The sequence below is a fragment of the Quercus lobata genome, chromosome 11 (genome assembly GCF_001633185.2).
Source record: "Quercus lobata isolate SW786 chromosome 11, ValleyOak3.0 Primary Assembly, whole genome shotgun sequence".
In the NCBI taxonomy this organism is placed as follows: domain Eukaryota; kingdom Viridiplantae; phylum Streptophyta; class Magnoliopsida; order Fagales; family Fagaceae; genus Quercus; species Quercus lobata.
In genome coordinates this window covers 39,139,439-39,163,178 of record NC_044914.1, presented here as the reverse complement: position 1 = coordinate 39,163,178, position 23,740 = coordinate 39,139,439, and the positions used below count along the sequence as shown (strand labels likewise).

Genomic DNA, 23,740 nt, shown 5'->3' with positions numbered 1-23,740 from the left:
AGATTTTCACATGGAACTTAGAGAAGTTGAGACTTGAGAATACTGTTATTTACAACATAGAATACTAGAGGGGGAAGAAAAAAGGCCTTTTATCTTACTACACCAGTCATTCCACTGACTCAAAATCTTTCCTCATCAAGCCCACTAGATATACAGAAAGACATTCAGCAAGTTCCTGCAAATAACCAAAGTTTCTGAAATAAGCATAGAAGGCATCTGATATTTCATCTTTGATTTCCTCACCTTTGTTGCAATGTCTACAAAGTAATCAAATCTTTTTAGTTACCATAAAGGAAATAATGACCAAAATGTTTCAGCATTTTCCTGTCAAAGCTAATCACAAATTCTATTAGCCAATTCCTAAGATGTTTTGGCATTTGCTAGTTAAAGTTAAACAAAATTGTATTATCCCAGCAGTAAAAACAATAGAAACCATAGCATTAAAATAGCAAAAATAACCGCTATACCCTTTAAATGATGAGAATCCTGTTGTTTTATGAATCTGCAAACAAGCAGTGTCCTAAACCAAGCAGCATAAATGAGAGTCTGAATAAGGACTTGAAGCCCAAATAAGTAACAATGCAATTAAGATACACTGTTGTGGTCCACCACGATGTTACTAATGGGAGTATGGGACAACCAATTTAGACCCTATTCAAGGTACATGATTAGTGTCTAAATCTCCCCTGCAGTAATGTTGGAATATGCATGCATAAATAGTTTGATTAATTAAGTGATTGAATTCCACATTGAGTACTACTGTACTAGTGACAAGAGAATCTCTTGGCTTAAGTTTTTAGGTTACAGTGGTTTGCCAAGAGGTTGTATTGAGTCAAGTTAAATAAGTTGTACTGAAAAGTTTATGCACAGATATGAGCTTCTTGAGTAAACTAAACAAGTTACAGCACACCAAAAAAACAAAAAGGTACCTTGCACTGTGTAGGCAGTTGGTACTTACCAACCATAAGATTATAATTAGTTCAGATTGGCTTCTCTTCTCTCAAGGTTGATTTCCTGGACCTGTGTCTTCAAGAACCCGAAATATGGTCACTTTCAGTTTCAGCATGATTTCCTCCTTACTGATCAGCTCAAATACACAAACATCTCCCTCCTCCAAACAATTATCCAACACAAACTCACGCCATCCTTGGCTCAGTTTAGCTCCATTACCCTCATTAATACATCGGACAAGCCACCATGGCCCATCAGAAATTTGAAGCACAATTGATCCCGACCTGTTCAGATAGTTCTGAGCAAAGCTGGATGGAATATGCTGCACAAGTGAAAAGAAATGCATCTCTACTTTATAAAAAACTCAAAAAAGAAAAAGAAAAAAAAAAAAAAAGATTATAGTTGGAGGCTAACCAAAAGATATCCCTTGTGTATATAGGATGGTTTCATAATAACCCTGCAAAAAGGATTACCAGGGGTGAACCTTAGCGCTGCACGAATTGCCCTCCCTCTTTTTTCAGCTACAGCTATTGAAACTTTTGCCCCAGGTATTCCCACTTCCACATTAAATTCTGCTGATGATTCATGTTCATATATTTATTCATCAAATCAACAAGGCGAAAATCAATATAGAGCATAAACAGAGGACCTAAGTTCATAGAGCTTACTAGGTTCAGTACTTTGCTTTCTTCTTTTGGCACTTTGTCGTGCTTCATCCCAGTAACCTGATCCAACTTCACCTGCAGTCCTGGTAAGCTCGCTCTCATTGAACTGGATGCCTATTTCTCTAGTAGATCGAACTTTTTCTTTTAAGGTATCTGCATCCTTTGCTAAATGAATGTTATCCCCATCAGGGCTATGCATTAAGTTCTTTAATGCAGTCCTAATGCAGCTTTTATAGGGTTTCTGTTGATCTACATGTTCATTAGAAACATTGTTTCTCCAAGGCATAGAAGTTGGGCGTGGAGGGAAAGAACCCAAGAATTCAATTGAATCATCATCTTCTATTTCTTTTCCATGCAGCACTGGATGGTGCTTGCCATGGCTGGGTTCTTCTGCACCCAAGATTTCAATTGAGGCATTATCTGCTACTTTTCCAAGAGACACTGGACATTGCTTGACATGATTGGGTTCTTCAGAACAACTTGGAATATTACATGATTCACAAGCTGTCAAATTGAACATATAAATATCAAAGTTTGAATTCCCTTCATATCGAAAGATCAAAAGATTTCCAGCATGAATGCAGTGGTGCTTTACAAATTCATGCCAGCCGTCATGAAACCACAACTTCTGGCCAGCTTTCCTTAGTTCCACAAGCCAGTCACGACCACTGGGAACAGAAAGTGTAGCAACACTAGAGAGTTCATCTCCAAATTTTCTAACAAACTTATTTGGGATCCTCTGCGGACGCAAAAAATAAGTTACATTGTTTCAGTTGAAATGAAATAAGGAAAAAAGTTTGTCCATGATGTCATAGAGAAGGTTTCATATCAGCAGTTCACCACAGACATAGCATCAGTTGGTAATATTATTGATAAATTAGAACATGAGACCAATAAGGATTGTATGTCATCTCATTTTAATTGGCATGCAATAAGTTAATTTTGGACTTGGGCTGGGTTGGACTGTCAAGACTCAAGATCATGACACGTGGCCAAAAGTGAACACGTGTCATAATGAAGGGTCCAGTGCACAAGAGCACTGGACCCAATCTTTGCCCGTGAATTTCAAGAATTGATACTATTTAACAAAAACAAAAGAAAATTTTAATCCATATAAGCAATATATAAGTGAAAACTTTCTAGCAGAAAATATTTTCCTCAAACACCAAGGTTATTAAACTCAATTTAGGCAAAGGAAATGAGGAGAACAAACTTTTAGTATTTCAATATTGTTCCAAAGGTTTCTTTATAGGGGGGTCTTGTAAATTGTAATAGATATAGGTCAAGTGGACTCTAGGAGGGGGTTTTGTTTGGGAAACAAATGAAGAACAAAATAAAGGAGTGGGACCTAGGAATCAACAACTAGGGTTTGCTTGAAATCAACTTCAAGTGAAAAAAATAGTAGATAAAACCTAGGCATCAACACTTAGGGCTACTTGGAACCAGCACCAAGCATTGAAGAAAACTCCCAACCCAAATTTTATAAAGCCATAATCAATTGCTTACAATACACCATTTTGGGCTTTTAACTCCAAAGTTACATACTTACATCATAGAGGGACAAGAAATAAATTGCTAAGGAAATAACTTGTAATCTATTACATTAATTTCAAAAATAAAAGAAAATTAAATCCTAAAAGTCTCAGCATCCATTAGCATCAATCACAATCAATCAGGTCCAACAAAATCAATCATCATTAATAGATCATTTTCTTTTTTGTGTCCACACCAGTAATTGTTAGATGTTAGTGATTTTACTTGGATAAAATCATTGGGGTATCACAAGAATGACTCATTGTAACCCAATTGATGGTCACTTGCTAAAGTTCAATCAATAGAGAATCACAAGTATGACTCATTGTAATCCTTTTTTGATAAATGACTCATTGTAATCCACTTGATAGTTATTTGCAAAAAGTTTGAGCCCCAAAATTATCGCAGCCACTTTTCAATGTAACCAAGTGCTTTTGAAATTTCTTGTTGGTAAAGAGTATAAAAAAGTTGGGGATGGGTAGGGGCAGAAAGCATCAATATTGAAAGCACACATCCAACTGCCAACAAAGAAAAAAAAAAGTACATGATGACCGCTTTAGCCAAAAAAAGAGAGACAGAGAGGGAAATAAAAAATAAAAAAGATAACTTGGGGCCAAAGAGAAAAGCAAAAGAACATCACCAAAAGCCAATAGAAAAGTAAAAGATCATTTTAAAGAAGAAAAGGAAAAAAAATACTCATTAAGCAGTACAGGGTTCATAACCAAATTACAATTTACAACATAAGACCAATTGCATGCAGTCCAAACAATCCAAACTATCAAACCATATTCAACATTTCAATCTTCTCACCATGACCACATGGAAAAACAGCTACTTTTGCAAACATAGCTCTCTTTTTTTTGTCTCTTTGTAGACCCAAAAAAAAAAAAAAACCCAAAGTTGTAAAACTCCAAATGTCCAATTTTCTCAGCAACCAAACATAGTTTAGGATCCATTATTTTTTCTACCCAAAAGTGTAAATATAAATATTAGTAATTAACAAAAATCTAAACTTGATATGTTAACCATTTAGTACATGCCCAAAGCCACGTCAACAAAGTTGGAACCTTTCAAACTTAATCAACTTTATAAAATTTTAAGCTTCAAGTTCTCACATAAAAAAATTGAATAAAGACAAGTTTCTCTCTCTCTCTCTCTCAATTTTCCTACCAACCAAACAAACTTTTACTTTAACAATAAAACAAAGTGGAAAAAGAAAAAAGAACAACTTGGGCAATTCTTGTGCACATTTGTTATATACATGCATAGCTGAGCTAACTGAACTATCAGCTTACCAGCTTCTTATCTTGGATAATAGAGACATCCATTAACTTGTAAAAGAGGCAAGCCCTCCTATTTGGATATGGAGAGCTTGAATGGAGGCTTTGGTTTACCAGCTGTGCCATTGTTGATTGTGATTGTTCAGTCTCAGTCACTGGGAAAGCCAGATCATTGATCATCATTCATCAACCACACTAGCTGATATTTCATATTTGGGAATATGAAGAAAATTTTACTTCTTTTAAATGGCCCCACAACTGGGCCAGGGTCTTTGTGGGTCCCATAAAAGATCAAAAGAATTGTAATCGTCATGTGACTGTGTGAATTTCTTTGAAGGTTTTTTTTATTTTTTTTTATTTTTTTTATTTTTAGAGGAAGAGATATATTTATTAGTAAAAAATTGGCACACAACATAAATTATATATTTTATTTAGCGTATATAATTTAATTTTTATACATATTCTATTACTATCTTTTAAACACATATTTTTATGACTTCAGACATTTTATATGATAACATCTCCTCCTTCTTTCTTTTTTTTTTTTGAGAAACTCCTCCTTCTTTCTTGATTCTATCTTATTCTTTTTTTTTTTTTGATGAACTTGATTCTATCTTATTCTTATCACCAACAGCGCATCGAATAAGGGATAGCAAAATACAAAAGTGTGTGCCCATTTTGACCAGTCTCATTCTTGTCATGCGTAGATGGAGTATTCATATCCAACCTCATTTATATTGTTGCTATCATTAAATTTGGTATGAATCCAACCCCATTGCATTAATTAAATTGAGTACTTTTTTTTTATTGAAATCAATCAAGTATTTTTAGGGAGTCGCACAACATTAAGTTAAATGTGTATTTATTTATTAATTTTTGTTACTTTTTAATAAGTTAAACGTGTATTTGTTTATTATTTTTTGGTACTTTTCATAAAATTTATTAAATTTCTCTTTACCAAGTGTATTTGAACATTCATAAACAAAAAGACTCATGTTATATCATAAATATAGAAATACAACTATATCCTTCTTTTGGCCAATATGTTTACACAATGGTTTCTTTTAATTTATTAAATGTCTCCTCAACCAGTGCATTCGAACAAGCCTCTTGTTAATTGTTATATCACAAATGGAGAAATACAACTACATCCTTCTCTTGCCAATATGTCTACACAATGGTTTCTTTTATGGTGTGTGCTTAAGTTGATTTTCCTCGAGCTTATGCAAGAGGAACATGCAATTAGACACATTGGAACTAGAACGGTAAGAACAAATGTTAATATCATAGATGGAATTTATTTTGAAAAAATCCCCAAGGACCCCAACAAGTTATCATCCATTTCAATTCTGGGTTTTGTGATGTCCAAATGGATTGCTAAATTAAACCCATTCTTGAGTACCTACAATTTTGTCATCACGATGTTAATTATGCCAATGTTTCTAAAGAAATAGTTAATCCAGATTAACTCTGTAATTAATCCCTTGCTTAAAGAGTTTCCAACCTGTTTGAAGTATTAATTGTTTAAATTGTTTTGGTTTAGTTCACTGTTATTACTAATTTTTCAGGTTGTATATGACCATTTAATAATACTAATTTTTCAGGTTGTATATGACCATTTAATAATACTATTTAACAAAAGAGTAATATCATGTTTACAATTTTTCACAACAAATTTTAGATAGTAAATTATTGAAAATAGGTTTTTTTTTTTTTTTTTTTTCCTCACAGTTTTTTTTTTTGGTTGAAGACAAATCTACTTGTCTGATTTCTATGGAATGGAATTGCTTTATATTTATACTAGTTTCATCGCATGCACTCTGCACGTGTGATAAGACTCTTTTTCTATTTTGAATTTAATGTAACTTTTCAATTTGAATTTATTTACTGTTAGAGAGATTACACAGGAATGAATTTTTAAGAAGCTAAAATTTAGAATTTGAAAGTGCTAGTTTTTAAGAAAAAAAATGTATTAAACATGCTTGAAATATATTTAAATAGAAAATGTGCTAACTTTCAAGAAAAAAGTTTCTCAAGTAATTTTTTTTAAATTTTTTATTGAATTACAATTTTAATCCTATTTTTTATTTTTTAAGAATAATAATTATCTAATTAGATTAGAAATATTTTTGATATTTCTTAAAATCATAACTAATTTTCTGAACCCCTGCGTATATAGGGATATTGACAAGAATAACTCCTTCCTGTACTGGGAAAACTACGTCCACAACTAGGATATCATGATTGGTCACCAAACAGGCCTATATAATTTATATAAGTTAAGGCATATGTGGTATAGGGTCACATCACTCACCTCACCTCGCATGCCTACCTCCTTTAACGTAATCTTTTTTATTTTTTTATTTACTTATTATTTCTTTTTGGACTGATGTTACAATTTTTCTTTAACGTAATTTGTTTCATCTTTCATGATTCATTCTCAGTATTCAATTTTCTTTTAATAGTAAAAGCACAAAAAAAAAAAAAATATATATATATATATATATATATATTTAACTTCAACAACAATTGGACAACTCTGTAGGTCACTAGATTTTTGAGTTTCCCAATTAAATAAATAAAGCACAAAAGACCACTGACGTATTTTAGCACTCACTTTACGTGATTTGCCCAATGATCTTAAATTTCATTTTCAACTTTTGTAATGTGTTATCTCAAAAAAAACAAAAACAAAAACAAAAACAAAAACTATTGTAATGTTGTATTAAATTTTTATGAATTGTAGTAGATTCAACTAAAAATAATAAAATTTTGGTACGGCAGTTATAGCGTTATAATCAATAGAGTAATATTATATACACGACAATTTTCATAATAATTGAATGGACAACCTTGATTTTCATTTAAACGCGCCACTCTTACCAACCAAGGCGAAGGGGGTGACAATTGACAAGGATTTACGTTGGCTAGATTTATAGACCACTTGTCAGCCTGGAATTGACCACAGAAACACAAAGGGTGCCTAAAAGATCCAAAAATACACAAAATTCAAAGTCCAAACAAAATTCCTTAAGATTAAGGACGAATATTGTCAAATGACAAGTTATGATCAATCTCACATCATTTTCATTACACACCAGTCACAACTCACAGCAACATTTCCCAGTCCAACACCAACAGATTGATGAATTCATACATGTCATGCAATGCAATGCAAGGCAAATGCTTCACAAAATTCTGCTCAAGAATATGGCTCCTTTTACAAATTTTGATCATCAGGTTCACTGGAACCACTAAATAAAAGCCATCAATTTATGTTGCAAAATTAATGGGTACACCTCAGTGACATCTTGAGCTCCACGACCAAAATGAAGTCAATGAAGAGCTTGTGAAAAGCAAACAGAAGGAATTTCTAAACTCAAAATTGTATTAACAAGCTGCATATGGCTACATGCACTCGAAACCATTGTAACATTGTCCCATGAGATTTAGACCTGCTAAAATGTTCACTAATCTAAAGTGCAAAACCCTTATCAGCCTGAAATAACTACAATGGAATGTGTCCTGTACATGTCAGTTCTCTATCCAAGACATGCAATAAAAACATTATCCCAATGATGTTGACATCTTCCATCTCCCAGCCAGAAAGTATATCATGAATATTTTATCTTAAAGAGTCGTGCTTGACTGCTTGCATTAAGATTAAGAGCATGTCAATTCTAATTCCTCTACCTCAAGAGTCACCAAAAAAAATCACTACCTAGCATAAGAAAGCAACACTCAGTGCGTTCCTGCAAATGAATGCAAATCACACCGTCCCACATGGCATAAATCTGCCAGAACACAACAATCATGCCTATGTTAGAAATTAATATTACAATAGGCTTACAGCATCTCCTCACTTATGGGTAGAGGGTGAGTTCATGGGTTTAAAACCAATTGGGTGTGTGTAACTTATTAATCAAACAAGAATTCTTTTTGTACCATTATACATATAAACCAACGCACATTAAACCTTCAATTTATAAAACAAAAAAGAATTCAATATATGTAACCTTTTTTTATTTCTGAATCAGAAAAGCTACCCATCCATCAATGCTGACTAATATAACTAGCAATAGGACGACAACAATTCTGATATTGTGCAAGGTCTTACAAATGTAAAAGGTCGTACACAATGCACAAAGCTCTCACTTTTTGCAGGGTCCAAGTTGGGCAGATTTTGTTAAACAGCATGTTTTATTGACTGTCACAATTAGCTCACAAAATTATGAAGAGGTGTCATAGATAAACAACCGCTAGTTTTATTTCATGCAATTTCTAGGATATTTTTTCACATCATGTTGCCTATTAACAATGTCAAACAAGTACGAAATATTTTTCTTCTATAAACAAAATTATAAAAGCTCAACAGAAGTAATTCTTCCCTAGCTGCAAACACATGAGAAAATTAACAATCAGTAACTGGAGCAATAAAATAAAATTTCAGGCTGAAAATACCAAATCAAGAGGGGAAGAGGAGAGGGAATGACTAGGATCCATTGTTCTGGTCCACTTTGATAAAAACTAGATTGCACAATCTATTTACAACCCTAGTCAAGACATAAAAATCGGTATTCAAATTCCTAACTACTAAAAGTTCCACTAAGTTATCTTGGAAAGTTTATGGACACAAAAAAGCAACTAAGCTCCTCGTGAAGATATAAGATCAGTAACTGGCCACCCAGAAGATAAAGTTACTTGATACAGTCTAGAAATCCAAAAATTACCAGCAACTAATTTCTAATTAGTTTTAAGTGGTTGACATGTTGCATTAATGGTTGGTTCACCACCAGCCCATTATCATCAAGGACACGATATGTGGTAACCTTCAGCACAATTTCCCTCATCTTCAACAGCTCAAAGACACAAACATCTCCTTCCCCCAAATTATTCTCCAGTGAAAATTCATACCATCCCTGACTTAACTTTGCTCTGCCTCCTCTATAAAGGCACCGGACAGGCCACTGTCTCCCCTCAGAAGTCTGAAGTTTGATAAATCCTGATACCCCACTTAGATTCTTTTCAGCAAAGCATGATGGGAGATACTGCACAAGTAAAATTAATACATTATACACTAAGCACATTTGTTTTTATTAACATGATAAGGTAAAGCCATGTTTAGGACATTAATCTCAATGGCTCACCATTATACACCCCCTATATAAATAAGATGGCCGTAGGACAACCCTGCAGAAAGGATTGGTTGGCTCAAATGCTTTAGCCGCATTAATAGCCCTTTCTCGTTCCTCTGCTGTCACTGTTCTCTTTCTTGCAGAAGCACTTTCGTAAAATCTGAACCTCATATCTACTTCCTCTTCGTGTCGAGCTGATGACTCCTGCTCATCTGCATTTTTATAGAATTACTGATGAGAAAATCAAATTCTTTAGGCTCCACAAGATGAAAAGAGAAAAACAATTTTAAAGAGCTTACTAGGATCATTTTTTCGCTTTTTTCTCATAGTTTTTTTAAGTTTTTGAATTTCTTGATCTGCACTTTGCAATTTCACTTCATCTAAAGACCTTTTAAGCTCAGTTGCATTAAATTGAACACCTATCTCCCGAGTATGATGACTTTCTGATGAGGATTTATCAACACCCTTTGATGGATGCATGTTCCCATCCCCAGTCCAATTCAAGCAGTTTTTAAGTTTAGAGCCATTGAACAAATTCTGCAGTGATGGAGGATTGTAACTTTTGTTAGGTGTCAGTAGATCTCCACGTTCACCAAAAAGCTTGTTTTTCAAAGACTCAGTAGTCGGTGTGGAACCCAAGATTTCTGCAAAGTCATCATCTTCCATTTCTTCAAATACACGATAATGACTGGCATAACTGATCCCTTGAGGGCCACCGGGAGTATTGTTTTGATAGTTGACCTCAGAATTCGCTAAGTTAAATATATGAACAAAGAAGCTCGAATTCCCTTCATATCGGAATACTAGAAAGTACCCAACACGGATGGAGTAATGCTCAACAAAGTCTTGCCAACCGTTGTGAAACCAAGCACTATTGTCGACTTTCTTCAATCCTACTTGCCAAACATGACCATCAGGAACAGAGAGTGTAACAACAGGAGAAAGGTCATCCCTAACTTTCATGACAAACTTTTCTGGTATCCTCTGCACATACCCAATCAAGTTAGGTTTTGTTTGTTGCAATGAAATGCATGACTTACAATTCTAGATGAATTAAGACATGACATTGGACAAGTAACCAGGTGAAATGGTCACCCACATAGGACCAAGTTGCATAATATATCCATGTACCCAATTAGTTGTATTCAGTTGAGTTGTGTACTTGTGTGCGTGTGGCACCAAAAAACATGACATGAATAGAACGCTAATGCTAATCCTATAACCTAAAAAGTTAAACAGCATTTCAAAAATAAATTAAAACATCGAGAAAAGTTTAGCAATATTATCCAAAGTATAAAGAATATTGTATCAGAGACATAACAACAGTGAGTAATATCCAGATTATCAACTTTCCCCAACAACCATATATGAGTATGGCAATAATTCAAGTACAAGGAATATGAAAATTAAGAAAAGATAATCTCAAATATCACCAATGCCTATAAGATGAAAATCACAAGGTGTCCGAACAATGAAAATTTCAAGCAAACCTCAAAATTACTAGTGACTGGTGAATTTACACCGAAATCCTAATGATAACATGGAAAAACAAGATTCTGAGTCCATAAGATCAGTATATAACTAGAACACCAAAAATTACAGTGAAATATATCATTCAAGTATCTACAAATCTACAAAATAGCTTTGCTTTTGCTAGTAGCATTCAGATGGCATTTTCTGTGCTTTAAGAATGCCATCTTTTCTTCAACACCTATATAAGTAGCCCAAGAAAACACCTTTTTAAGGAAATACTGCGTGATAAAAAGATGGAGAAATATAAACAAAACCTCATCTATTCAAGAATTTCGGTTCTCACAAAGAGCCTTGTAGCTCAGTGGCACAACCCCATCCAAGGTTAGAATTATCTCCCTCCCACACTTGTATTAACAATTGAATTATCGAGAAAGAAAAGAAAAAAAGAATTTCAGTTCTCAAATATATAAATAAGAACAACCCACTTAAATCTTTCACAACATCTATGATAAACTGATTCATTTTCCTTCTACTTTACCCAGGTTTTTCTCTACAACCAAAAAACAAACCATGGGTTTCATCAGATTATCATAAAACAAGCCATATCAAAACAGAATAAAGGGAATTCCAATTAACTGTTCAAGTTATCTTGCTCTATTTAATCCCAACAACCAAACAGAGTTTTGGGTTTTAGCACCTTCAAACAGAGTTCTTGTTCTTTACAAAAAAATTGTGCCCAAAAAAAAAAAAAAAACTTTTTTGTTGCAAGGAAAAAAAAAAAATTCTTGCAACAAAAAACCTTTTTTTTTTTTTTTTTGGTAAAAAAAAAAAAAAAACACTTGTATTTTTTTTATTTTTAAGGGCCTTAAAAAAATCTTATTCCCCAAAAAAAAAAAAAAAAAAAAACTAAATCCTATATAATAGTCCACGAAGCAGACAAAGGAAATCAAAAGATTCAAAACAGACCATCTAAAACAAAACCCAGAAAAACCCAATTCCCGTATTGCTATTTCTCTCTCAAATTCTCTTGGAAACCAAACAGAAACCCACAACTCTGCTTCAAAAACCGATAAACAAAAACCAAATCCATGAAACACAAAACCCCACAAACAAAAAAAAGTCAATTTAAACAAAAACCCTAGAGAGAAAGAGAGAGAGAGAGAGAGATTAGGGTACCAGTTGCTTGGATTGGATTGTGGTGGAGAGAATCAGCTTGTGGAAATAAGGGCGTGGCATTTTCCGTAAATATTGTGATTCTTTTTTTAAGGTTCAGTAGCAGTAGTATTTAGTCAGTTCAGAACTCAGAACTCAGAAACAGAACAGAACAGAACAGAGCATTGAAATTCTGAAACAAACTTGAAACTTGTGTTGTGTTGTGTTGTGTTTTTTGATTGATGAAAATCTTAAAAAGGGTTTTCGGTTTTTGGTTTTAGTTTTTTTTTTTTTTTTTTTTTTTGGGTTTTTCAGATCTAGCTTAGGTAAGGTTCCTTCTCCTTATTGTCTCTTGTCTCTCTCTCTCTCTCTCTCTCTCTCTCACACACACACACACTTTGGGGTTTGAGAGTCAAACAACGTATTTTTAAAACCTTTTATAAAACCCCCCCCCCCACACCACCAAAACACTACACAACACAACTTGACCTAAAATATTTATTTTAATATAAACGAGTTTGCCACCTTCTTTTTTTTTTTATTGATATTTTTTTTATTAGAAAAAAATAGATATTTAGAATAAGAGGAATTTTGGACTCTGAATATTTTTATTAAAAATACTAAAATATTAATCATTTAAACTATAAGTCTATTAGTTAAATAAGTTGAGATCAACAAAACATATTCTTGGGTTAACCTTTTTTTTTATTTATATATATATATATATAAATTCAATTGGTTAATATTTTAATATTTCTAATAGAGATGTTTGAAGTTCAAAATTCATTCTTTTGCATGAATTGGAGAAGAAGGAATTTTGAACTTCAAATACCTCTATTAGAAACAGTAAAATATTAACCACTTCAATTATAAATCTCTTGGTTAAATAAGCTAAGATTAACATAAATCTTCTTGGGCTAATCTTTTTTTTAATTATTACATATATATATAAATATAAATATATATTTAATGATTCATATCCATTAGAATTTTACTTTACATATAATTTTTTTATATGTAGCATATTTATTTGATCTTTTTCTATGCATATTTATTTTATATTTTATTTAGAAATAAACATGCATATCTAATCTAAACTGTTAACACATTTAGTTTATTATTATATTAAAAAAATTCCATGAACATAAGATATTGCCTTAATATGTTATTGTCAAACTCCTATAGTCCTATTTCTTTTCTTAATATTGTCTTAATTTTTAGTTATGAGTTTTTTCTAACAAAAAAAAAAAGTTATGGACAAAGTTTAGCTACAAAAATAGTTGTAGCCTGAGACTTATAATCTTACTCGATAAAATAAACATTACTACATATTTTGAAAACCTAACTGTCGAATTGCATGTTCTTTATGATCTTAATACACATGTCAAATTTTGTGTTAATCGGATATTATTTACTATATGATTTATAAACTTATATTTCATGTATAATTTTAAATTACAAAAATTTATAATTTAAAAAAATTATTAATGACATAGCAATTGATCTTTAATTTTCTAAAAAATTTGCAAGCATGAAGGATATAAGAATAATATGTAATTCAATGGTGGATTTGTCAAAATTCACCTTTAATAAAAAAATATTGAGTAAGGTTATAGTTTAAAGTTACAATCAATTTTGTAGCTAAACTTCATTCTCAAAAAAAAAAAAAATTTAATTAAATTAAATTAAATTGTACCTAAACTTTGTCCAAAAGTTATGAGGTTTTGAAAATGATCTAATTGCTATCTTTATCATCATTTGTTATCAAATTTATTATTAAATTTGTACAAAGATATTATATATATATATATATATATATATTTTTTTTTATATAGGAAAAATTGTACAAATCTTGAAAAGGAAATTAACTATAAACATGGGATTATAGATCTTTAAAATCCTTTGATCCTAGAATTGTTAAACAATTTGAATTGCAATAAGATCTTTAAATTAGTAGGATCGGGTAGAATCGAGATCCAAATCATTGGATTGGTTTGATTGTGGTAGGATTGTGATCCAACCACAATCGCATCTAATCCTAAATTTTGATATATTTATAGATGGTTCTTGGTTGTTCGGACATTTGTGCTGAACTTCTTTTATTAAAAAATAAAAAATAAAAAAATAACTTTTGTAAGACCTTTAGTAACAATTTTGAATTTTTTGCTCTCCATTTGGCATATAAAAAGAGAAATGGAGGCCATTTAATAATTAATTAAATTTATTTAATTGAATCATTATGCTTTCAAAATTTAAACTCATAGAATGGTATGTTATAATGTTTTATAGTTAAAAACTTATTTATATTTTATAATAATACTTCAAAGAATTATTGTTAAAGAATTAACTCAAAAAATTTATTAAAGAGTATTTTAACACCTATGTTAAGATTCTTGAACACATCATTGTTATTGTTGATCGGTGATTTTTCTTATTTTTATTTTATTTTATGAAACAATAGAATTTTATGACTCTCAATATGACCAAAAGGCTCTCATACCAATCCTCTATAGCATCTCAATTTTAATAACCATGACAACATGTTAATCACACTATTTATATAAAATTATATTGATGGATTTTTTTTTTTTTTTTTTTTTGAGAAATAATTACAACATACTGCTAACCCCGCAGTTTGAACCCTTTCTCTCCTAAACCCCCAAACACTTTGTACATGAGGAGGTGCTAATTCAACTATAAGGTCTTTGGCATATTGATGGAAATTATTATGTGATTTTTAGGAGTAAAATTAAGAAAATAGTAATGTTAAACAGTTTCAAAACTTCATAAACTATCTCATGAACGAAATTGAACTCTTTTTTTTAAAATAGTAATGAAATTGAACTCTTAGACAAAGTTTAAGGGCCAACTTATAGTTTGTTTAGTAATTACTATAATTAATATAAACTGCTCGTACAGTAACACAAATTTTATATTTTGTATATTCTTTATTAATAAATTTGATCGAGTACATATATTTATAACTTATAAGATCTATAACAAGAGGATTTTTTTTTTTAATTAAAATAAAAAAGGATCTATTGCCATTTGATAACTTCTTAGAATCGCAGAGTTTAGCAAGACCAAAGTCACTAAGAGCATCCGCAGCCGGTTTTTATATCCCATCCTATTTTACCATCTCAAAAAGCAACTTTATCAATTATACCATACCATTTACAATATACCCAGCATTCCAAAACTCTATTATTTTACCATTTTATTAAAATATTATTTTTTAATCTTTTTTTATTATTTTTCTTTTTCTCCTCCTTTTCCTCTCTTTCACCCTCAACCTCTAGCACCGGCCTCAACCTCTAGCAAACTCATACCCAGCAAAATCACAAGAAGCAAATCACAACAAAAATTCACCCAAATCAAACAAGCACCAGAACTAAACAATCTCAACCTCTAGCATCGGCCACAACTAAACAAACAATCACCACCACGCCACCACTACCCTCTGCCCAAACAAACCCAGTAAACACCGAAACCCACCATCAAACCCATCGGAAAAAATCACAGCCACCGAACCTAAATCCAACCACCCAACGCCAACCCAAACACCACTCAAACGCCACCCAAACGCCACCCAAATCCGACCCAAACGCCGGAAACCGGAACCAAAAACCCAAAATAAAATAAAAAAAACAAACAAAACTCACCAAGTACCTACTACAAACCCAGCAAATCCATAACAACTCAACCAACCAAATGCCGGCCACCAACCCAAAAACCGGCCACCATGTTAACACCACCAAATCCACCAACGCCGGTCTCTATGCCGATCTCCACATCGGTCTCCACGCCGATCTCCACCGCGCTGACCTCCAGCCACCAGGGCAGCCGCGCCACCAGCCTCGCCACCACCCCGATCTAGAAATCCGATCCGGCGTGAGCTCCGATCTGGGTTGGTGATTCGGCGTGAGCTCTGAGAGAGAGAGAGGGGATGAGAAACAGAGGAAACGAAGACAGAGAAAAGAAAGAGAAAAAATGAGAGGAGAGAGAGGAATTGCCGGGTAAAAAGAGTATTAAAAAATTATTTTTTTTAATACCATTCAGCTACAGTACCATCTTACATTTGAGATGGTACTGTAGCTAAATCTCAAAAAAAAAATGGCTTTTCGCATATGGCCTTTCAGTTGCTGGGCGTTTTTTGGGCTTGGATGCCAAATAGGTCTTACATTTGGCATATGAAGAGCCCACTGCGGATGCTCTAAAAGTCTTTCATTTAGCTATTCTCCCAAAAAAAAGGGTCTTTCATTTAGCTTAGAATCTTTTTATAGGGGCCGCGCGAACGCAGGCCCCCACTACCACAAATTATGACGTAGGCTCTGCCACTTGGGCAGACCTTAGGCGAGCACCCCTCCTAGGTGCAATGGAGGTCACTAGCCTAGGCCATGGGCCTTTTTGATCACCCATTGACCCCGTCCAGGTAAGTATTTAGCTTAGAATCTAATTAAACGTTCCCTGTAATCATAATTCATAAACAGGCGATAAATCATAGATGATAGATCCCTTCCTCATGAACACAATCCTAATAATTGAACCAAATTTCTATGATGAAGCCAACTAATACCGGTAATATTGAGGGTGTCAAATGGGTGGGTTTGGGGTGGGCATAATTGGGTTGGGTATATAAAACTCATTTACCTATTAAAACCCATTTAATTAATTGTTTCTAACTCAAATCCAACCCAACCCAATTATTATGGGTAAACCCCAACTTACCCAATTACCCAATTATCAAAATTACCAAAATGTCATTTAAGTGAAAACTCCAACACTTTATTGATTTTCCTTTTTCACTCTCTCTAGTCACCATTCTTGGGATTAAAAAATTCCACATAATCTCATTCACGTTGGTAATTATATTAAAAATCCAAATAAAAAAATATTTTCTTTTCTTTTCTATTTTGTCTCACTTTCTTGGCATCCAAATAGTGCAACAAATACAAAGTGTGGTGGAAAACATAATCTCTCTCTCTTTGTGTTTGATTTGTCTGTTTGATGAGAAGGTGAAGAAAATTTCCCAACAATTTGATGTGAACCGCGACGGAGGTCTCAGCCGAGAGGAAATGGCGACGCTAGTGGTGGCGGTGAACCCTAGAGTCAAGTTCAGCGACAATCAAATCAACGCGATTCTCGACGAGAATTTCCAAACCTACGACGAGTTCATTGGCTATGAGAACAGTTTAGCCTACGAAAGGCTTTTGCGAACCTATAATGATGGTGCCGGTGATGTGGATTGTGACTTTGACGCGCTAGGGTTGGAGCTCAATTTGGATGAAGCCAATGGCATTTCCGAAGCTTCGTCATCTTCGGTAGCCAATGAGATAGCACTCGGCCGCAAGAGTCAAAAGAAGCAGAGAATCGTAGCCTGGGCGATCTCGTCGAACCACAGGATCGTATTTGACGACATGGAGATTTTGATAAAGAGATTGAAATTGAAGCAAGCGAAAGATGGGAAATTGAGAGGTGAGAGTTTCGATGCGTATTCAGATGCTGGTTGGTCAAGGGAGCTAGGACCTACATTTTGTTTCAGGAGAGAGGGAGAAGTGTTTGGAGGACGAGAAAATGAAAGAAAGTGAAAACCTGAAACACTGAAACGTTGGCTTTTTTAATGAGAAGGGCTAGGATGAATTTGAGTAGGGGTGTCAATATTCGACCCAACCCGCGAACACGACACGAACCCAACACGGGTTTTTTCAGGTTAGGGTTAGACCTTAATGGGTTTGGGTCATAAACGGGTTGACCCGAAAGCAACACGATAAGAAATGTGTCATAAGCGGGTCAACCCGCGTAACCCGCAATAGACACGTTTGACACGCCAATTTATTTGTGTCAACCCGAAATGACCCACTTAACACAACCCGTTTAACTCGTATAACAAATAAATATTTATTTTATTTTAAATTTGTCAAATACCTTTTATATCCAACATATATTTTAAATTTAGAAAGAAAAGTGAGTAATTATAAAAATTTACAAGGAATATAATTGGAAATTGAAACTTAGCATTTGACGAGTTTCAAGGATATTATATTTTTGTTAAACTATGTTATTTTATTTTTGTTAAACTTTGTTATTTTGAATTTGGATTGAAGTGTATGCACTTCTTTTAAAGTGTAAAGAACTTATTTCTAGATGAATGTTATATTTCTGTTGAACTATTTTATTTTGAATGTGGGTTGAAGACTTGAAGTATATGCATTGCTTTTTAGGATGTAAAAAAATTATTTCTAGATAGATGTTATATTTAATATTATGTAGGTTGAAATGGGTTGTGTTATATTCGTGTCAACCCAACACGACTCGTTTATTAAGTGTGTCAAATGGGTTGGGTCAGGTCAACCCGCCTTATTAACAGGTCGGGTTAGGGTTGAAGGATCATGACACGATTATTAAATGGGTCGGGTTAGGGTTGAGTCATTTAGTCGAATACCCCTACCTCGACACGACATGAACCTGACACGCTAACCCGAATTGACACCCCTAAATTTGAGTATATTTTTTTGGGTTAAATGGGGTTGAATGGGTTTTTAGTTAAAACCCAATAATTATTGAGTCTAGTTGGGTTGATACCCATTTAACCCAACTAATAATTGGGTGGGTTTGGGTTCAATTAGAGTGGGTGGGTTTGGGCTTACTTTGCCACCCCTAGGAAATATCCTATATGGAATCTTGCTAACCTAGCCATGATTCAAGTGAAATCTGCAAAGGGAGAGAGAGAGAGATGACAAATAGCATTGACAATGGTGGTGGGGGGGATTGAATCATTGGCTGCTTTTTCGGCTTCTCTCCAATAGCATGTGGCTTCTTTCTTCTGATAAGGGTGTGCATTCAACCCTCCAATCAGATGAAACCAATTCAACACCTTGTGTTGGTTTTCGTAAGTTGAGTTGGGTAGAATTATTGAGCCTTGTGCTAGGTCAGATCGGATTTGAATTAATATTTTTTAATCCATCTAACTTAATCTAACCCATAAGTTTATTTTATTACACTTATTTTTATTTTCTTTATTTAGTATTTTTGAGATTTGGTTTTAATGATTTGAAATATAATTTAGGCATGTTATGTGAATTGTAATAATTTATTGAAAAAAATGTTTAAATAGTTGTTGGAAGTCCAATTTTTATAAAGTATGAAACATGTAAGCACAACTTGACTAGGTCAAGTTGAGTTGAGAAAAAAAAAAATCTTTAAATTCAACCCATGCACACCCCTAGCTTTGGGTTTCTTAGGCTTATACTTAATTTCTAGGAATATTTTATTTCCTTTTGTGTTTTAATATATTTAAAATATAAATTAAATAGGGGTTTTTTTTTTGTATACAAGATATAATTTCTACTCTAGCCTAATCTAAGTGTATATGTGTGTGAAACTCCATTCTTGAAACTATAGTGACTACCGCACCAAGGATATGCGGTGGTAATTAAATAGGGTTTTAATTGTATAATAGTGTGTTTGTTCCTATTCTTTTATTTTAAAATAATTTAATGTGGCATTATTTCATTGAATTGACGAGTGTATATATTAAATGAGAAATGATATGTTCACAACATTTTTATAACAAATTTTAAGTGACAGGTTGTTAATATTAAATTTTACACCTAATCCTTAATGAATTCAAACTCTCTTATCTAGGTGAGATATATATATATATAATTTTATGGGATGTTTCGTCACTATTTAAACCGATGAAATATAGTATTTTGATTTGCCACAACCTTTCTATTATTTTATCTGCACATTCCAAGAAGAAATTAGTGTGATAAAAATGGAAATGAGAAATCATTTCCATGAAGGCACTAACTATAAAAGAAATAGAGGACAAAGGTGGGACCAATTTACCTCGCAAAAAAAAAAAAAAAAAAAAAAAAAAACTATAAAAGAAATAAAAGACGAAGGTGGGACCAATTCTTATCAATTTGAAAATAGAATTTCGCATCAAAAAAAAAAAGAAAAAGAAAATAGAATTAGAAAAAGGAAAGATCTCTCTGTCTTTCTCGTTGTTGTTTTGGGTCCTATTAACAAATGCTTTCAGGACATCTGTTAATATATTATTTTTTTAAAAAAAGATTAATATTGTTTTCATAAAAAATATGAAAATTTGTTAAAATAGCCAACTACTTTTTTTTTTGGTAAAAAGAATATAAAAATAGTTTCTAAACTAACATCCTTATTAGAACATCTGTTAACTTTTCCTTTGTTGTTTTTAGTGTGAAGTCATACATATACTTACTTACATATATATATATATATATATATATATATATTTATATGAAATTTAAATCACATACATGAGACCCCACTTAAGTGACAATTGACAAGTGACAAGTTTAATTTTCATAATTGAGTTTCTCTAAGACATTCTTCACTCTTTCCATATGTGTTAAAAATACTTAATATTCTATAATAAAAAAAGTTATCACTTAAACATATATTATATATTCCTCTTCTTCATCTTTTTTGAGAATCATATTATATATTTTTCTAAATAAAAAAGACTAATATTTTCAATCATGCCTATATAAGAAATTAATTAATATTTTTGTCTGATGATAAAGAGTAATTATTATGAAGCGGACATTATATATTGAAATTTTATCAAATCTTAAAAAAAGACAAATATTTCAATTATGTATCAGTTTTGTCATTGCACTGCTGCAATATATTAAATATGAAATAAGAGGGGAACATGTTTGATAGCTATTTCTAAAAACAGTTCTTTTTTTTCTTTTCTTTTTTTGCTTTAAATGGATTTGGGTGTTTAAAGAAAAAAAATTGTTATTGATTTTTTTTTAGTTATAACTGTTTTCAAATTAGATATTTCCAAAAAAAAAAAAAGTATTCAAATCAAATTTTTTTTTTTGGTTGTCAATTATAAACACAAATTTTCAGAGCAGTTTTGAAAAATACCATCAAAGACAGACTCGTCTTGGTCAGTAGGGGGGTCAAGCACTAAAAAACCTCACTCGGTACGAAGATGAAACGTAGGGCACCGAGTCAATAGAGAGGACAGTAGTAGTACATAAAGGACGTCCTCCATTCAATGTCTTTATTCCATTCTTCTAGGACAAGTTTTTTTTTTTTTTTTTTTTTTTTCAAAGTAATATTTTGGACCAATTATTGTATTTTTTTTTTTATTTCAAACAAAGTAATATTTTGGACCAATTACTGTATACGTGTCAGATCAAGGTGGGTAGGGGCTAATGAACTATATGCACTAATAGTAAAGATACAAAATGTCATGGTAACTCAAGTGCGTTTTAACTAGTTGGATTGACCCAATTTCTCATGTCTACTAATCTAATAACTATATATAAAAAGAGCAGGTGGCTCCAGCTACTGTATATTTGGTTTATTCAACCTTTACTTTTTATAACAAGCCAAAAAGTTGAGTTTTGTGAGAAATAAAAAATAATTTTTTTAATATTAAAAATATATGGACAAAGTTTAGTACTTTAGTTATAAAATTGGTTATAGTCTAAACTTACAACCTTACTCAATATCGTTTTATTGGGGATGAATTTTGACAAATCCACCATTGGATTACATTTTCTTCTTATATCCTTCATTTTTTTTTTTTTTGCAAAATTTCTAGAAAATTAAAGATCAATAACTATATCATCAATAAATTATTTAAATTACAAGTTTTTATAATTTAAAATTATGCATAAAATATAAACTTATATATAATATAGTAAATAATATTTGATTGATACAAAATTTGACATATGCATTAAGAGCGTAAAGAATATACAATTCAATAGTTAGATTTTCAAAATATGTAGTAATATTTATTTTATTGAGTAAATTATTTAAATTGCAACTTTTTATAATTTAAAATTATGCATAAAATATAAGTTTATATATAATATAGTAAATAATATTCAATTGAGACAAAATTTGACATATGTATTAAGAGTATAAAGAATATGCAATTCAATGGTTAGTTTTTCAAAATATGTAGTAATATTTATTTTTTTGAGTAATGTTGTAGTCTTAGGCTACAATTAATTTTGTAACTAAATTTTGTCCAAAAAATATTATGCCCACAACATTTTCATAATAAATCTTAAATAACAAGTTATTATTTACTATTATTGGTGGGAAAAATAATTTTAGTGGTGGGTTCTAATTAGAATCATTAATAAATTACAATCGAAAATTTGTTGTAAAAGTATTGTAGAAATATTGTAGACATAACACTTAGTATTTAATACTATTACCACAACTAAAAATAGAGATATTGTGAAGGAAAAAAAAGTACTGCATCTACAATATTTTAATAACAAATCTTAGATGGTAAATTGTTATTTTAAATTAAACTTATCAATGAAATTATTTTTTTCCTACCAATAATAACCCGTAACAACCTACTACTTATGATTTGTAATGAAAATGTTGTGGACATATTATTTTTCTTGTGAAAATGTTAAGACATCTTGTTGTCGTTATAATATTTTCACAACTGTTGAAATGTTAGTTCTTTATTTTTTTTTTATTAGTCAATTTTTGTTGAGTCAAAATTCACTACTTCATGTACAGTTTTCTTGTGTTGATTTTTTTTTTTTTTTTGAACCATTTTAAGTAAAAATATGTAGTCTTACACACACACACACACACACACACACACACACACACACTTAGAATTAAAATACTTTTCATCCTTTATGTTTGAGGTAATTCATAATTCCTGCTTATGCTTCTTAAAATATTCCATTATATAATGTCTAAAATACTCACTAAATTTTAACATCCCAAAAATTTTCTTTATGTATTTTGAGTATTAGATGGTAGTAATGCTTAGATTTTTTTTTTTTTTTTAAATACTCACTAAATTTTAACATCCCAAAAATTTTCTTTATGTATTTTGAGTTTTAGATGGTAGTAATGCTTAGATTTATTTATTTATTTATTTATTTTTGAGAATCTAATGCTTAGCAAGTTAGAATGGTAATAAAAGGTATTTTATTTCCTTGCCTTTTATTATCTTTTTTTTTTTTTTCCTTTTCTTGCCTAAAATGGGTGTTCATTAAAAACTAATTAAGCTAAAGATTACATCTAGATTCATGTAGAATGATAAAGAAGAAAGTATGAATGACAAAATTTTCATTATGTATGGTTGAAGGTATTTGATGAAGAGTTTCAATTATAGCATATGCCATCATTCATTCTGAAAATTTAAATATTGTGACTAGGTTTTAGCAAAACTCAGTTGCTTATTGTTGGAAGATGATGATATTTATTATCATTCTTAGAAGTTTTTAATGAGTTGGTATTGCCTTTAGCAAATAGGTATCAAAATTCTTATACGGATGAAATTAATTTTGTATAACATACATTTTTTATGTATATAGTTTCATACTTCTTCAAATAAAAATTCTATCTTAATTTTTTCACTCAAGAGATAGCATGTGTCTTGCATGTGCCACCCACACTAGTCATAGGGAAAAATCTTTCTTTCCTTTTTTTTTTAATAAAAAATATTAAAAATTTTATTATTAAACTTAAAAAGGAATATAAATCATAAACAACAATAATAAAA

General features: G+C 31.6%; 1 protein-coding gene and 1 non-coding gene across 2 annotated transcripts; both read right to left on the bottom strand.

Annotated features, from left to right (window-relative positions):
- Positions 1-965: 965 nt before the first annotated feature.
- LOC115966833 lies at positions 966-12,585 on the bottom strand. The gene is made up of 9 exons (XM_031085982.1): positions 12,214-12,585; positions 9,864-10,548; positions 9,577-9,776; positions 9,167-9,477; positions 7,542-7,643; positions 7,352-7,412; positions 1,620-2,355; positions 1,366-1,526; positions 966-1,273 (listed from the first exon to the last, which is right to left on the bottom strand). Exons 1-9 carry the CDS (start codon positions 12,271-12,273, stop codon positions 1,001-1,003), a joined length of 2,589 nt encoding a protein of 862 aa, XP_030941842.1. The 5' UTR covers positions 12,274-12,585; the 3' UTR covers positions 966-1,000.
- Positions 12,586-16,468: 3,883 nt separating this feature from the next.
- On the bottom strand, positions 16,469-16,629 carry LOC115969668. Its single transcript, XR_004087031.1, has one exon. It is a non-coding gene; the product is annotated as a U1 spliceosomal RNA (small nuclear RNA).
- Between the last annotated feature and the right edge of the window lie 7,111 nt (positions 16,630-23,740).